Source organism: Syzygium oleosum, unplaced genomic scaffold, assembly GCF_021117445.2.
Source record: "Syzygium oleosum isolate NSW1041296 unplaced genomic scaffold, Sole_v2.1 Sole_v2.03, whole genome shotgun sequence".
Taxonomy (NCBI): domain Eukaryota; kingdom Viridiplantae; phylum Streptophyta; class Magnoliopsida; order Myrtales; family Myrtaceae; genus Syzygium; species Syzygium oleosum.
Window position 1 is genome coordinate 5,421,322 of NW_026607487.1, and position 16,487 is coordinate 5,437,808.

At 40.0% G+C, this 16,487-nt stretch overlaps 2 protein-coding genes across 5 annotated transcripts; one reads left to right on the top strand and one right to left on the bottom strand.

Moving 5' to 3' along the window:
* Positions 1-200: 200 nt before the first annotated feature.
* On the top strand, positions 201-11,193 carry LOC115681014 (multisubstrate pseudouridine synthase 7). 4 transcript variants are annotated; one of them, XM_056310065.1, is made up of 21 exons: positions 201-366; positions 612-690; positions 776-982; positions 1,352-1,563; positions 2,213-2,285; positions 2,554-2,610; positions 4,170-4,249; positions 4,338-4,400; positions 4,487-4,574; positions 6,510-6,612; positions 6,745-6,848; positions 7,100-7,173; positions 7,599-7,663; positions 7,762-7,937; positions 8,261-8,328; positions 8,419-8,479; positions 9,067-9,104; positions 9,218-9,286; positions 9,402-9,702; positions 10,422-10,544; positions 10,741-11,193. In XM_056310065.1, exons 1-20 carry the CDS (start codon positions 278-280, stop codon positions 10,473-10,475), a joined length of 2,061 nt encoding a protein of 686 aa, XP_056166040.1. In that variant the 5' UTR covers positions 201-277; the 3' UTR covers positions 10,476-10,544; positions 10,741-11,193. The 4 variants fall into 4 exon arrangements, with proteins under 4 accessions (XP_056166040.1, XP_056166041.1, XP_056166042.1 ...); XM_056310066.1 differs by having other exon boundaries at positions 10,836-11,193; XM_030604867.2 differs by having other exon boundaries at positions 202-366; positions 10,747-11,193.
* A 1,667-nt stretch (positions 11,194-12,860) lies between these two features.
* On the bottom strand, positions 12,861-14,372 carry LOC115680911 (mitochondrial import inner membrane translocase subunit TIM23-1). The gene is made up of 2 exons (XM_030604748.2): positions 13,840-14,372; positions 12,861-13,142 (listed from the first exon to the last, which is right to left on the bottom strand). Exons 1-2 carry the CDS (start codon positions 14,279-14,281, stop codon positions 13,021-13,023), a joined length of 564 nt encoding a protein of 187 aa, XP_030460608.1. The 5' UTR covers positions 14,282-14,372; the 3' UTR covers positions 12,861-13,020.
* Positions 14,373-16,487: the final 2,115 nt, after the last annotated feature.

Consider the following 16,487-nt stretch of genomic DNA (forward strand, 5'->3'; position numbering starts at 1 on the left):
GAAAATTTCAGGTCTTGTAAATTAAAAAAAGTAAAATACACCCGTCGCAAATTTAGAGTAAGTCAAACAAAAAAAAAAGTGAAAGACAGTGAAATTATTTGATCTCAGTCCAATTTTTTTTTTAAATTTATAAAATCCAACATCCAAAGTTAAGCTCTAAAAAAGAAAAAAAAAAGTTAAGCTCTAAAACCCTACTGTACTGGTCAAGTGACAAAGCTCTCCCATAACAGTTGCGGCACTTCTGCTACTCGGCTGGAGCTTCGATCATCCCACAACCATGGCGATGAAAACCCCAGAAGAGTCCGACGTCGGCATCGTCTGCTACATCTCCAACCTCCCTGGCTTTCGCGGCATCCTCAAGCAAAGGTCCGGTAAAAACGAACTCAAACCGCGCTCATACCATGCCCAGTTTTCTTCTCCGTTCCAATCTGTGAAATCAAGAAACTTTCGTGGTCGTAGAGTCGTTTCCGCGATAGAAACGAAGTGAATTCGCCTACCCATTTTTGTAAAAATTCTGGGTCTCGGCCATTCAGTCTCCTGGATGTTGTGTCTCATTAAAGCCCTTTTCTTTTTGCTGACTTTTGCATATGCTACGTGGGACTTTTGTACAGGTATTCGGATTTCATTGTCAATGAAGTGGATTTGGAGGGAAATGTTGTTCGTCTGACCACATTGGATGCCCCTCCCGAGGTAAATTGTGGGCGAAGTTTGGTTCTTTGTGTTGTGTTCATGTTAACCGTCGTGAGGGTCTGAAGATGATGTGGCTTTTTTACAGCCCGTTCACATCGCGGAGGGGAACGAGACGAATGCTTCCGATCATCTGAACAAAAGTTACGATGCGGAGATCGAATCTTTTAGGACTCTTGCCGGTGAACCTGATGCCGACCTGCTCCAAGGTTTTATAGCGCGAATTACATCTGGTGCTGAAGAGAGCCTCTCGCCTACAGTTCTTTCTCCAAATAGTGACAAAATTCATCGCACGGTGTGCTGCTTGCACTTTGGTGGAATTTTTTAGTTGTTTTGTTTTAATAAAGTATCTTATTGCCTGGTTTAGGTAAATGGTGGAACTATGTCTGGTTTATGTTTTACAACAACAGCAACAAAAAATTAATCCTTATCCCGATAGTTGTCTGGTTGATGTTCTGAGCAGAGGAAATTCAAATGTTCTTCTGGTTATGGTGATTTTAACGAGTCAGATGTCACTCACTTTAGGCCCTGAGCTCAGTTATTTTAGGTCTTTCCGAGCATATTGATCTTGATCTTGGATGTTTTGGTTCAGTATTAGCAAATATCATTTGATTATTGACTATAGCCATATCAAATTTGATGTAATTCTTATTGCGTATTCCAGGCAATTCATAATTATTTCAAAGAGAAATTCAAATTTCTTGTTACCGACACGATTGATGGGCCAGATGCCTCGACAAAGTGCATTCGGGTGAGAGTAAGTTCTGGAGGTCAGTCCAAGGGTAAAATGTCAAAGAAGCGGAAGGAAAGAGGTGATAAGCCTTTTGATAGCAGAGGTTCAAGTAGCTGGCCTGAACATGTTGGGAAGTTCCTTAGGTAATTCTGAATGTTGAGCCGCCATTGCATTTTTCTGACAATTTATGTTCACGACTATGTTTTACTACCAATTAGATGTTCCATAAGATTAGATGTAATTGTCAGCACCTAAAAGAAAATAATTCTGCAACATCATAAGTGATTGAGCATAGAAATGATCAAATCGTGGATTGATTGTTACCTAGCTAATGTAGGAGTTTCATAGAGTGTGCTTTCTGCGTGGCCTTCAGTATCCCATTCTTCAGAGATATTAACTAGTGGAAGCTGTTGGTGTGATCTGTCACTATAATTGACAGTAATTTTCTATAAGCTATATGTAAGTGATTTGAATAGTTCTCAGAAAAATTGCATTGCATGTGGAAGAGGTGAGGTCAGGTGGTGTATAGCAATGAAATAATAACAGGTTAGGGATATGGTCAGGATGGAACATACCTAATGCTATTTGTCCTTTATAAAGTGAGGATGCGACTACACTTCTGTTTTAGATGCTCTAATTTATGACTTAGACTTCAACAAGACTCACGTTGTTAATATTTCTTTGATACCTTCGAATCATCTGTTGTTTAACTTTGCCAGTCAACATCTTTTAGCTGTTCTTTAATTTTCTCAAGTACAACTTAGGTAACTACTGAGGATCGCTGTTATGCAGGTTTCATCTTTTCAAGGAAAATAAGGATACACAGGAGGCCTTGGGTCTTATAGGAAAGATGCTGGGCACCCAGGTAGCTTATGATTCTATACTGAAAAAGGATTTGCTTTTGTATGTAGCATCATTTTCATTGGAAAAAGTGGACTAAGCCTCATTGGTGACAGATTCTGTTCTCCTGGGATTTCTAATGCATGGCATGTGTGATCATGCAACTGAAAATCTATATTCACCAAGGAAGTTCCTATATCATCAAAACAGTCTTTTTCCAAGGTCTAGTAAAAATCAAGATCATATTATTTGAGTTCATTCCCATTAAGATGATTCATCTTCTCATCTCTCAGTCGAGATCATTTGGGTTTGCGGGCACCAAGGACAAGCGAGCTGTTTCAACTCAGAGGGTAATTAATACTAGGCATGCTTCTGCCTTATTTTATTTTTGATCTATATTGTCATTTGAAAGCAATTTCAATCTTCATAGTGTCTCTGCTATGTCATGGGTAAAAAATTTCTTGTGGCCTTCTTTCAAATTGTAAGTCATCTCCATTTTAGATAATAGGAGATTCTAGATGACTAAAACTTCTCCAAGAAGTGCCCTAAAAAGATGAATCTACGAGTCATCGTCAGTGTCATGCCGTGTTACATAAAAATGTGGGATTCTTGATTGATGTTGGTGCAGTTTTTCCCTTCAGCTAGGATTTCTGAAAGATTTTATGGAAGTACCACTGAATATACCGCTATATTTGTATTTAACTTTTAAAAGAATAATTAGCTGCAAAACAATCATAATTAATATACTCTTGTGGTCCTGGACATTAATGACTGTTTTGGCTTGAAATTCCAAGTAATTTAATTCTGGGACTCTAACTTTCATCTATTCTGCAAATTTTTTTTGAATAGCACATTGATATACTTCACGTACCTCTTCCTATCAATAGAATTATATCTGCAACCTGCAAAAACTATCATTATTGTTGTTCTCTCGAGGTACCCATTCATGCTTGCTTTTGGAGCTTAAAATTAGAAATTTCCAAGTTATAGGGAAGACCTGGTAATTCAGGTTGGTTCTATTTATTACCATATCCTACAACAGCGCTTCTCCTTCATTTCACACATGATTTTCGAATAGCCTTATTATTTAGTAGACCGCTAGTTCTTTTTCTTCTCTCTGCCTGGATATTTAAATGATACTGGAGTAAGCCTCTCCTTTGCCTATTTATTTGGGATTATTGAAGGGAAGTTCTTGAACAATATTTTTTTCTCTTGAACAATGTGAATGATGCTATATTTACATGTGTTTGACTTTTAAAGCCTGAAAGTGCTGTGCCTGTTAGTTGCTATTGTATTGCAACCTTCACCTGTTCCTTTATCTGTGATTAAATTTCCTGGGCATGGCAGTATATTTTTGGCATCTTGTTATGTAATTATCATATTCAGAGTACTGGGAAGAACAAAACTAGAAGGTCTTTCAAATCACTGTCAATCTATCTTATATTATTAGGCCCCATATTGATGATGGTCGTTGTTCAGGGAGTGTTGTAAACAATCTATGGACTTTTGTAAACTAATTTTGTATTAGAGAACTAATGCAGAATAACTATTCTAAATCAACTACAGCTACCTGACTTCATTGGAATCTTCCATTCTTATGATCTTTAAAAGATATTGTGCTTGTTGATAATTGAGAGGTTCGGTATTTCCTACAAATGCTACATGAAAAAGTTCTCACTTTGCCTTCAGCGGTTTTTCAGTTTCAATAATTATAAAATCCCTGCAATGGATGGGCAATGTCTCTAGTTTCAAAATAAGATCGAGTGTAGTAACTTAACTGCTTATTCTTCAAGCAATTGATTGTCTTATGCATCATTGTACTTCTAGGATATGTTATTCCGTTCAGTTTTTATGAAGACACGGGACAGATGTTCAAAATTCAGAGCTAGGTTTCCTTTGGCATTTGCAGGTTACTGTATTCAAGCAATCCGCAAGTAAATTAGCATCTCTGAATGAAAAGCTTATCGGTATTAAAGTGGGTGACTTCTGGTGAGGCGAATTTTATTTACTTTCTGCCTTTGTCTTGGATATATACATATACATGACATATCCAACACTTTTAGCTGCTCCATTTCAGCTATGTGAAGGATGGACTTGTTTTAGGGAAGCTCTTGGGAAATAGATTTACAGTCACACTACGGTAGGAATGATGTCACTTTTATGTGTGGTTGCATTAAACCTTTCATAGTCTAAGTCTATGCTAATACAACATGCATTTCTTCATAGCGGCGTTATTGCAGATTCAGAGGATACCATCAAAGCAGCTGCAGATGCTTTAGGAAAGCAGGGGTTCATTAACTACTTTGGCTTGCAGGTATTTTCTAGATTTTTCTTATCTCTATCATTTAGTTCATCTAATCGTATCCTTCGCATCTGGCATATTTTCCTCCCCTATGTTTGTCACGAGAATGTACTATATATTGCTGGTCCTTTTTCCTTTCTAACCCCATGACATGTATTCAAAATAATGCGCATGATAAAGTTGATGGAGAAGTTGTATCTGAGACAAATTTGACCTTTCACATCCTTTGTCTCTCAAGCAGGCCTCATTTCCATGGTCCTGCAAGAACATGAGCTTCTATTCATATTGTGCCCTAAATTCACATTGCTAGATGAAACTTTCTTGTTACGAGCAAACCCTCTGGATCTAACAACTGGTTATGGTGGAGAACAATCATGACTTTATGGTGTAGCAGTAACTCAAGAAAGAAATTGTAGATAGAAGTACGTGCATTTTGGACATGAAAATTGATGAGAGCACCCAAAGGGAGATAGACAAGACTTCAGGAAATTGAGGGGAATAAATTTTATGGACCGGACATCTGCAACATTCAGTGTGTGTCATACATAGCAATCTTATCTGAAAGGGGTTAATTGCAAAGAGATAGACTATAGTAACTAATGTCAAACAACTTGCATAAAACCTATGGAATGGATTCCAAGATGGTAAACTCTGGATATGCAAAGTGAAGGCATTGACTATCTCCACTTGTTCCTTTATATGATGATTTTGTAAAGTTCGCTGGTTTAACTTTAACTGGTCATGTGCAGATATTGCAAACAGTTTCATGACTTTGAATTTGCCTGGCAGCGACAAGGGAATTAATTAAATTTTTTAATGAGTAGTGCAAAATCTAATTGAAATATTCTTGTCCTAGCAAGAACATTGTGTTCATGTCCATTAAGACCTTTACGAGCACAGATGGTGTAGGGTGTGCCACCTTGGCCATTCAGGGCTTGTCAATTTCACCATCGCAAGAAATGGTAGATCACTTAGTTCAAGAATATTGGCCGCATATGCCCTTATGTCTGTTGTTAATGATCACACCTTTCTTGCTCACACTTTGTGAGTAGTAAAATAGATCTGGTGTTCTCTCTGCTATAGAACAAATTATAATTCTGGATATAAAACTAGTAATGTTTTGAGAATGCTAATTTAGTAAACTTGCCATAATTCTTGACCCTGTTTTGTTTGAGCAACTCTCTTGTTTCAATCTGGTCATGCAATATATGTTTTATTCCTACCAGAACAGCCCATGTCCATTTCAACTTCCTGAGAATGGCTGGCTATGCTAGATGTTTGTGGTAACCTCAAGCACTAAAGTGTTCTTTAAGAGATGCTAGTTTCAGTCAGTGAATGATGTGATTTAGGGATGTGATACCTATTAAGGTAGATAACTATGCGCCCTTGAAGTTTTGTTAAAATACCATGACAACCTTTGCAGTTTTGAAAATTACTTTGATGCCCCAACCATCTACACTAGTCTCCAATCATTTGTTGGATTTAGAAGTTACAATAATATATATTAATTTAAATTTCTTAAACTTTTGTCTATTGGGTTGAAGAGAAATGCTAATTTGGATGTAATAAGAAAACTAAAACGGCTCATAATGACATGTGCTGCCACATCGTAGGTTAGAAAGCTTGCCAAGGAGAAATGGACTTGACCAGCTTTGAGCTTGACCAATTCCATGACTTGCTCCAGATCCTGTTCAGAGCAGGTTGGCTTGAATTTGGGCAGGCTTTCCTGCCTATAATGATGTGCGACATGTCGTTGTTGCTCTACTAATTGAATCAATTTATCAATATCAGCATTGCATGATAATTTAACCACAACTGAAGGTGAGTTATTTTGCATAATAAATTAGCAAATGAAGTTATTGCTATGTGGTGCAGCTCTTCATATTTGCTAAATTATTTTCGTTGGGCTACGTGATTAATACATTCAACTTTTCTTATCTTTACCAGCGCTTTGGAAGTGGTTCTGTGCCAACTCATAATATTGGCGCAGCATTACTTCGAGGAGAGTGGAAAACGGCTGTGAGCATGATTCTTGATCCGAGGGAGGGGGATATCCTTATGATGATTTCAGTATTTTATGGAGAAAGGATGTTCTGTGTGGTTCATTGCATGATCTCAGAGGGCTTATTATTTCTTTTTCCCTGGTATAGCACAACTGTTTCCCTTAATTTAGTTTAGATACAAAAAGATGTGGTAGCAATTGCAAGGGAGTATTATAAGGAGAGTGGTGACATTGACGGAACTTTGAGGCGAATGCCCCGTCATCTGGTTGCTGAAAGGGCTGTAGTAAGCTTTTAATTTGCAATCGCTCATTCAGTTGTTCTTGCTGTGCCAACTGCTCTTTTGTTCAATTCTTTTCTCCAGCTTGGCAATTTCATGTCCTTTATAGTTCTTTTAACTAATTTTCTTCCCTTCAATTTCCCCTGTCCTGTACCGGCACCGTCTGCTCATCATATTATGTAATTATTATGTTGGTATTTTTGCATCGCTTTGTCTAATGATGATGCTGCATGATCTTGCTTTTTGGCCTTTTGCAGCTCCAGTCCTTGAAAAAGTTTCCTGGGAACTACTTGCAGGCATTAAAAGCTATACCTAGGACTTTGAGAATGATGTAAGTACTAAGTAGTTAGTGAAACATATGTTGCTCCGTCTGAGCTCTAGTCTGGCAGCTGCTCACAAGATAAAAGGCTATGTTCTACTTGAACGCCTTCGTTTAGGCTTTTGATTTTCATTTTTACCTGAGCCCACATTCTTAAGCTTATAGGTCAATTGTCACTGTTAGATGCTCGAAGCATCTTTTCCAATGTTTTTCATCGTCAAACAATCTTTTGTGTAACTTCAAATCTGTTTTCATGGTTATCCTTGACGATCATTTCAAGTAGGAGCATTGCATTTTCTGAATTCACCTCCAAACATGTAAATAGACTCTTTCAATAAAGCAGCATCATATGGTTGTGCATGAAGGGCCCAATATTTCTTGCTGGGGATTCTTATGTTAGGTGTTCCCTTCGGTTGCTAACTGGACTTTCTCCCCAGGTATGTACATAGTTATCAGAGTTATCTGTGGAACCATGCAGCAAGTGCAAGGGCCCAGAAGTGTGGTATGCTAAGTACCGCATCAAAAAGACATGTTTAGGTTTTCTTTTGTTATCCTTAGGTTCAGAACAATAATTTTGCTCTGTTTTTCACCACGTGGCAGGATCAGACCAAGTTGTGGTTGGGGACATTGTACATCATGAAGGACATGATGATGAGAATGTGGCAGAAGTTGTTTCAGAATGTGGAAATGATGACTCCTCCGATGCCTTTGATCATGTTCATTTGGATGAGACATCTGAAATGGATCTTCGAGCGGAAGGTCATCCTCTTGTTAAGGTCAGAGCTATGTTCTTTCGCTTTCACGACTGTCTGCTGATACGCAGCATTTCTGATAGCCCATAAAGCAAGGAACCTCTCTAGCCATGTACATTGGCAAATATATAGTTGGATGGCGTGGTATCAAAGGAATTAAGGGGTTGCCAACCCGCATGCAGAAGTCATTTAAGAAACTGACTCGTGCAAAATAAAACGCACCTGCATCTAAAAATGCTCACTCGTTTTCAGTGTTGTCTATTGTTGCCACTTCTAATTGGATACTGAAATATGTAGTTAAATGCTAGGCTCAAGATTGAAAATGAGGGCTACTGATCTTTTTACAGGCTTTGACTTCAGAGGATATTGCTTCGGGGAGATATTCACTAGATGATATTGTCCTGCCTTTGCCTGGGTAAGGGAAGACTTGTACAGTACACCCTGCATTGTAAGTTCTCAGGCATCGTCTATTTCATCTGACATTGTCTATCCTTTTCTGTGGCAGTTCAAGAGTAATATACCCTAATAATGATGTTGCAGACATTTATCATGATTTGGCGAAGAAGGTCAGGTGCTTCTTGGGAATTCAATGAGCATCCTTCAATGCATTTTGTTTGTATCCTATCATATGTGGCATTTAAGTGTGAATATTAAAAATTCTAGGGGCCTGAGGACCCGCAGCTGACACCCAGCCCCCATCACACACTTGGTAACAGCTGCATATTGGCAATCCCTAGCTTGGGATAAAGTGGTCAAGTTACCATGTGACCCCTCAGACCACAAGTTTACATTGGAAAAGTACTTTTGGCTAATGATGGAGCACTTTATGCATGTAAAGGACAGAGTTCCTGCTGTTCTGCTGGAATTTCAGAAACATGTTTAGGATGGGTGTGTGATTGAGTCATATATGAGAATGTCCCTTACAGCTTGAGCGGACTTAGGAGACCTATAGTTGGGCTGAAAATTAAACTGCATGATGATTACTCATATTTATTTTTCCGCAAAAGAAAATTGTTGATAATAGTGGGAGAAAATACTTCTAAAGGGAACTTGGCTTAGGACAATACGCGTAAAGTTTCTTCTATATTTCTGGATATTCTCTAAAAGTTGTTAGTTTTGTTTCTGGGCCTCACTTAAACAATGTCTCCTGCAGGACTCCATTAGCTTGACAGAGAGCGTGCACAATGTCAAGTAAATTTCTCATTACTTTTTAATTGTCTTCATCACTAGCCACCAAATATCCTATTAAGAGCAGTTTCTGTCATGGGGCTACACACTGATCCAGTTATTTTGGTGTGTCATAGGGAATTCTCTATAACCAGTATGACAGGAGGTTACAGGCGGGTTTTTCAGAAACCAATGGACTATGAATGGTGTGGTTTGGCTTTTCCTGTTACTTTCTGGCCCCATCTTTCTCAAATATTATGTTAGTTGGATATAAGCGTTCTGAGATTGTTTTCTCTCAGCGACTGTTTTCTTCTACTGCAGGGAGATGCTAAGATACAGAGACTTTAGTGTACCACTGGCTGAGACTGATTTAGACAAAATTACCAAATCTAAGCATCTCAGGTTTGTTGAAGGGAAGGACTTTGTCAATGGAAACGATAATCCATTAGATTCTGTGATCTCGTCGACGTGTGAGAACGGTGCAAATGCTTCAGTGAACATTGGTGAAGCTAGCATCTCTGACAGAGATGAAATTCATATGGCTTTAAAGCTGGCTTTCTCGCTTCCATCATCGTCCTACGCAACAATGGCCATAAGAGAGCTGCTGAAGACATCAACATCTGTAAGTATGCCACTAAAAGTTCTTCGTGCTCTTTTGGATTCCTCAAACATGATTCACTAAAGGCAAAATACGGTGCAGTACTAATGCCCAGGGATCATGCTGAGACCCAAAGCAATGAGAAAAGTGTGCAAAGTGAAAATAGACAAATATTAAGACGGGAGTATGGTAAAGCAATAAAATTACAGCTTGATGTCCAGCATCTTGAGAAAGCATAGTATCTACTTGAGTTTAGAAAAGTTACCTCTATATATGCATGGGTTTAGAAGTGAGCTGATTTGATAAGAAGAAACAAAATAATTCACATATTTAGGCCTGTACATCAAAATCCTTTCTTGATTTCGGAGAATCCTGCCTGAAATCAGCATTCCTGATACTGATAGTCTTTCATAGAAGTTTAGGCGAGGCTACTGGAGTACTTTATTTATTGGTTCTGTTGCTACTGTTAGGATTCTTAGGAGTTTATGAATCTTGCCATTCTAAGATGGCAGGTTTATGAGCTATTCTAACTTCTAATAGGATTCTTCCATCCCCACAAACAGCCTCTCTCATTAGCTAACCTGTAGGATTAATCGCCTAGAATGCATCTGATTGTCTCCTACATTTTCTGTAGTGTTGACATTGGTGGTTGAATTTTGCAATGCAATAGTTGGATGGTCTTACCGGAGGCTTTAAATTGTTCGTGCATACAATCTGAAATTTGGGTCATTATGCTTTTGCAGGTTGCCTTTCACAAAACATTAAACCATGAAACATGCTCATCGTCGCAAACTTGACACCTCAAACTGCTCCATGATTCTTCATGATGTCTAGCCGATCATGAATGAAGAAACTGGCAGAAACGGGTCAGAATTTTCATATTTTGGCTTTAAATTTTAAAGTTATACGTGATACGTTTTGCTTAAAGTAAAAAGTTTCAGAATATGTTTATTCGCCTTTTGTTGATTTAACAAACAAAGAGGAAAGTATGGGGAAAATAGCAGTTGAACATGTTTATGTCTATTGATACTTTTTGGCATCCCGTGCGTCACTCCGTACTAGTTGCAGGACTTCTCTTTGATGTGGGTATCCTCAAGCAGCAGTTTGTATGTCCCCAGTGGGCTAATAGCATAAATTTAGCGTGGATGTGGTTGCAGAACTGTGATGGGAGATTGAAGATGGCAAATGCCACTTGATTAAGCGGAATTATATAAGCGTACAATGCATGGCATGCTTGTGGAGTAATGAAGTCCGAGGTATGTGAATGGGATTCTTAACATCCCAGCGAGTTGGAACTTGCAGCTTTCTCAGCAAAAGCTGGAGCTGGGGGCCGCAGGTGCAGTGTGGTGAGCAGCAAGCAGACTGTATTAGTAAAATTTGTTCAAAATGCTGCTTTAGAATGCCGTGGTTTTTCATAAAGATTGAAATTAAACATGAGTAGAACAACAGTTCTTTGCCTTTCTTGGAATAGTAGGCTGACAGAAGCCATTCTTATTGAGCACGAATCATAACTTATGTCTTGTTTCACGGTGTCGTCTAAATTGTGTCACGCTGCTTTACTGTCTCAGTGAATTAATAAAGTACCCCATTAAGAGCTACAGCTCGACTGCAATTTTTATCGAGTTCCATTCTTTTGTAGCAAGATTTGTTAGGAGTTGGATTTATGCTGGAATTCTCAAAGGAGTTGTAGCTAGCGGTATTAACCACATATTGCCAGACAAGTCATTGATAAGCGGTATGTGCGACAAACCATTAAATGCAGACCGTTAAAAGGATAACATCAGCCGAGCAAGTTCGTTAGGTGAAATAAATTGCAGTGGTCTGCCCAAGCTTTTGCGTAACGAAACTGAGTCAAGCCTAAATTCATCATCTACAGAAAGTCATTTGATATCGTGCTCTATTTATTTCCATAAGCAGAAAAAAATTATGCAGAGAAGCTACACCATGCAACTAGCAATTGGAACATGCACTAGGATGACGATAGGTCGGATGTCCGTAATCCATTGAATCACTTACAGAGTCCGCATGATCTATAAAGGATCACATATATTCAGCCTACGTGCTTCTAGTGCCCAATAATCAGTTCTATGGATAAGCTTATTGCGTCAGTCACGCCAACAATGGGTTCCGTTTTTTTTTTGGTAAGGGTTCCGTTTATATTCATCTATGTGTTCCGCCAACAATGGGTTCCGTTTCTGTCTTGGAAAAATTGAAAATCATGGCAGCACTAACATGATTTAGTGCAATAATTGGCTTGTTACGATGACAACTCGATACAAGTTCAACAGCTACCGCCCATGAGGGGGATGCAGAACCCCCGTCTCTCTGGCTGCTGTCTCACTCTTGGCGCTTGGCCGCAGAGGCAGTGTTTAGCTTTTTGTCGATGGGGTTTGGCATTGAGAGACGAGGGAGAGTTCAGTTTGATACTAGGCTAAAAATTATTGTTGACGAGGAGCAATGGATAAGTGTCCAAATCTGATGAAGGGGAAAGCAGATGAGAACATGAATGGCGATGGCAGTGCATTTGGATTTGGTAGTACTGCATGATGTATCATGTAAGATAGACCAAATTACACTGCACATTTGATAATTTATACAAAAATCAGAGAAACAAGATAGCTTTCGACAAATGGATCATCACAAGCTCTTTACAGCACGTCTTTAAGAGAGAAACTTCTAAAGATGTGTATGAATATCCAGTTTAGCTGCAAGTTCTTCAATATTGCCAGAAATGCACCTACCTTACAATAAGCCTTCAAATAAGGGCACGAACAGTAAATTCTAAGGACGTGTATAAATTATCCGGGTTGGCTGCAAGCTCTTCAATATTGCCAGAAGTGTGCCTTCCCAAAGAATGAGACTCAATCATATTGGCAGCTGAAATAACATCACAGGAGAGCATTCTAACACAAAGTAATCATATAGGGCCATAGTTTCAAGATTAGTTTCTGCTAAATGTGGAACAAGACCATTGCCAAATCCATCTGAACGATATCTCAAGTATATTATAGGCGAACGAAGTTACATATGAAAGACCAAAGAACATTCTTATCAACAATGAGTAGCCTCTTGAAATTCAATTCATGTCACAAGACCAAAAGAATATGCATCTGGGATGCTTACTTCAGTTATTATTTATTCAAGGCAACTAAACAAGTATACATTTCGAAGTCACAATCAAGTTCCCAAAATTTCCATTGATTGGTAAGCACCACCAATGAATAATGGCCAAGTCAGCAGATTGGATACATCCACCATGTAACCAGTGATTTTATGAATTTAACCGTCGCAAATCCAACTGAAAAAACATAATTTAAAAACAATTCGGCAATTCCTCACGTCTCATATTGGCACATATCTTTTCACAGCCTGCTTCCCAGCAACTGCCGCCGCCGCCGCAATCCCTCCAATTGCCCCAGCAATTGCTGCCGATCTTGGCCCTGCTGCCGCCTTATAAAGCGCACCTGTCACAAACAACCAATTCCACCATCTCATGATGCTGCAATAATGAGGAAAACATAACACTCAAGCACAAAAAAAATTCCATAAAACATCAGGATCATCAATGTAAGTGAAAAGATAAACTTCTATAAGCCATGCCAATAAACAAGTGATTGCGTATTTGAATCTCTCTAAACAAGTAATGATTTCCAGTAATGACATATAATACATATTTCACCTAAGACACATGCTCCCCTTTTGTTATAATCCCATCAACACAAGGATTTAATTCTTCAACTTCCACGACTAGGGTGCATGAGAACTAGCTTTCTACATGCCCACTACGCTATCTAATGACCAAAAAGCATCATTTCAAGCTCTCCCCATCTCAGGTGCCGCGAGGCAATTGTAATTCTGCAGTTTTGCATCCTAATCCTCCTCCTACAACACGCAAATTTTCTCCATTTCATTCACCAATGCCCCAGAAAACACCACCCCACTGAACAAAACTCGTCATTCTCATGAGCTCATACCACAAATCATCACCAACACAAGACCTCCGTATTGGGAACCCGATTCAGCAGTTCTAAAATCGACCGGGTAAGCATACAACACAGGCTCCGCAATAAAAAATTTCAAATTTGAAAGCACGGGAAAGAAAAAAAACAAGAAAACAAGAAAGAAAGGAGAGAGCTCGAACCATCAATAAAAACAACATACCCGTGCCCAACCCGGCAGCGACGCTGTTCAACACGTCGTCGGTGCCCCTCCACTGGAGCAGCCCGCTCTCCAGCCCGGCGAATATCAGCCCGACGATTCCGAGCGAGTTCCCGAGCCGCCGGCCCGCCTGGCCCCCGGCGTTGAGGACGCGGTTGGCGCGGAGCTTGAGGGTGTCGCCGGGCTCGGCGGACCTGACCCCGTCGAGGGTGCCCTTGGCTGCGCCGGCGAGGGCGCCGGCGAGGTAGCCGGAGCCGGTGTAGTACTGGAGGTTCTCGCCCCAGGAGCGGTGGGGCTTGAGGGCCTCCTCGTGGAAGAGGTACTCCGGGGAGGTGGGGAGGTCGTAGAGGCTCCTGATCGGGGCGTGGAGGTCCCGGTACGGGTCGTAGGGCCGGGTCCTCGGGCCCTCCGGCGGGTCGGCGGAGCTCGGAGTCGAGGTCAACATGGCGAACACGCGCAGACAGAGAGAGAGACAGAGAGAGAAAGACAGCTAGGGTTGGAGAGATAGAGAGAGAGAGAGAGAGAGAGAGGCGGGGAGTTTTGCTTCTTGATTCGGTCGTTGGATTCCAGCGAAGGTTCATTTCAAATTGAGTTTCTCATATATATTATATATATGTGTATATGTATTGCCAAATTTTTAATTAGATTAAATTTTTTTTTTGCCAAATTGAATTATTCACGTATAGTTTTGGTTCTTTTCGTGTTGGTTTAGAGAATGAAATATGTGTAATAACAATGAAGTGACATTCCACGACTATGCTGGCTAGATCCAAAATTTTTTGATGGGAAGTGAAAGTACGGAAGAATTGAAATTGAGAAAACCCTATGTGAGAGAGAGGTCAGCGTGACCGCCACGTGGCAACCCAATTGGCCCGTCGAGCGCCTCTCGAGCTTAAAAGGCCCGGCGACTCTCATTGTGCTCGAGGCGATGGTGGTCGCTACCTCTATTGCCGAGAGAGAGAGAGAGAGAGAGAGAGAGAGAGAGAGAGAGGTGCCTATCTTGAGTTCAATGAGAGTCGTTACTTTTTATTAAGATTCGTGAAAACTGATTCAGACATCATTTTATTGTTAAATCGAAAAAAATATATGGAAAATAACTTGATTTATCATAAAATTTGGACAAATCTTATAAATTCTATTATGCATTTGGTTTCTTAGGCTCGTAATAGAGTGAATGGGATTGGTTGTACAACTCGATAGATTACATATGTTCTGATCGATTCGACATTTAAAAAATGTAGATATACTAACTTTGTTAAGACTTGTGGTGTTAGTTTTATATGGCTACTAAGGTCAATGACCATCCATCCCCTATCGTGCCGGTCACGGCTAGTAAACTCTACAAGGCGATAAGGAAAGTCTCTCAACTTGTCTCGGAATGAGTCCGAAATGTTATGCAAAGGGGATTCGGACTCATCATTCAGTGAGTGGGAACAAAGAGCTCCACCACTGACGCCTCATCCCGCAACATGCCATACATTTAAATAAATTGTGGGAATATTTCAAATAAAGGCCCAAAGTGAGACTGTATTCTCAAAATAGGGTCTAAAATAAACATTATTTCAAATAATAGCCTTGAGTGGTCAATTTAGTCTCAAATAAGGGTATGGTTTCACCGGATAGCCAAACCTTGTGCGCGTCCGGGGGCATTCTCGTCCGAATACATTTTTTTTCTTTATTCTTCCTTTTCTTTGTCTCTTTGTTTCATGTTTTTGTTGAAAGTGACCCAAAAAAGGGTTGTCCAGCGCATGAGCGAACATGGCTTTCAACAAAGACTGGAAATGGGCATTCAGCATAGACCTATCAAACCGCTGCATAGATACACGCACCACATACAGAAGTTCCAGACTGACTGCGACAACGAAACAGACATTACTCTTGAAACTTCGAGGGGGAAGAATTTGATCATAAATATGTGCGGTTTACAGCGCAGCCTACCTTCATTTTAGCAGCGATGATGACATTAGCCAGTGACTCCGAGACTCCACCAGCGACACCCACTGCAATACCAAGAAATGCCATTTTTCTCCATTCAAGACATAAAATTCTAATTTCATCCCAGATAGCATCAGAAAAAAAAAGGAGATTGAAGAAGAGTCACCGGGGGATGGAAGCAAGAATTGTTGGGCGGATGTATCATGAAACCCCAAGCACATCGTGGCCTGGACAGCACTACAGTTCAAAAGGCAATGAGAAGTTAGAAACACGACATGTTTCGAGAAAAAAACTTTAGTAGTAGCAATTAAAAGCTTAATCCAGCCAAATATTTTTTAGCAGTGCAGGGATTTAACAGCACCGGACTCTCCAATTCATTAATCGAACAGGGTCGTGAATTCATGAAAGAATTAACAAAAAGGACGAGCTGGGATAGACCAATAAATAAAACCGACATTTCTTCATCTTCTTCACGCACATCGCCGACAAGCAGCGAGAACGATCGGCGAGGGTTTGAATCGCATCAACTGACTGGTCTTGGAGACGTAAAAGAGTGGAGTAGGCGAGTGACTTGCTGGCTCCGACGTCCAGAGAGAGGAGGATTTGGATGATTTCTTTGAGCTAGCGGAGAAATCATACATCTTTACCATGAAGAACGATCACTTTAGTGCCAAAAATTATGCACGACACTCACTTTAGGAGAAAAACACACTAGA

Excerpts from the sequence above, each read along its gene's own strand:
- LOC115680911 (XM_030604748.2), bottom strand. The coding sequence starts at position 14,281 with ATGTTGACCTCGACTCCGAGCTCCGCCGACCCGCCGGAGGGCCCGAGG. Across the intron at positions 13,143-13,839 it reads CGCTGCCGGGTTGGGCACGG|GTGCGCTTTATAAGGCGGCA; the intron begins GTATGTTGTTTT and ends TGTTTGTGACAG.
- LOC115681014 (XM_056310065.1), top strand. The coding sequence starts at position 278 with ATGGCGATGAAAACCCCAGAAGAGTCCGACGTCGGCATCGTCTGCTAC. Across the intron at positions 1,564-2,212 it reads CATGTTGGGAAGTTCCTTAG|GTTTCATCTTTTCAAGGAAA; the intron begins GTAATTCTGAAT and ends GCTGTTATGCAG. Across the intron at positions 7,174-7,598 it reads CCTAGGACTTTGAGAATGAT|GTATGTACATAGTTATCAGA; the intron begins GTAAGTACTAAG and ends CTTTCTCCCCAG.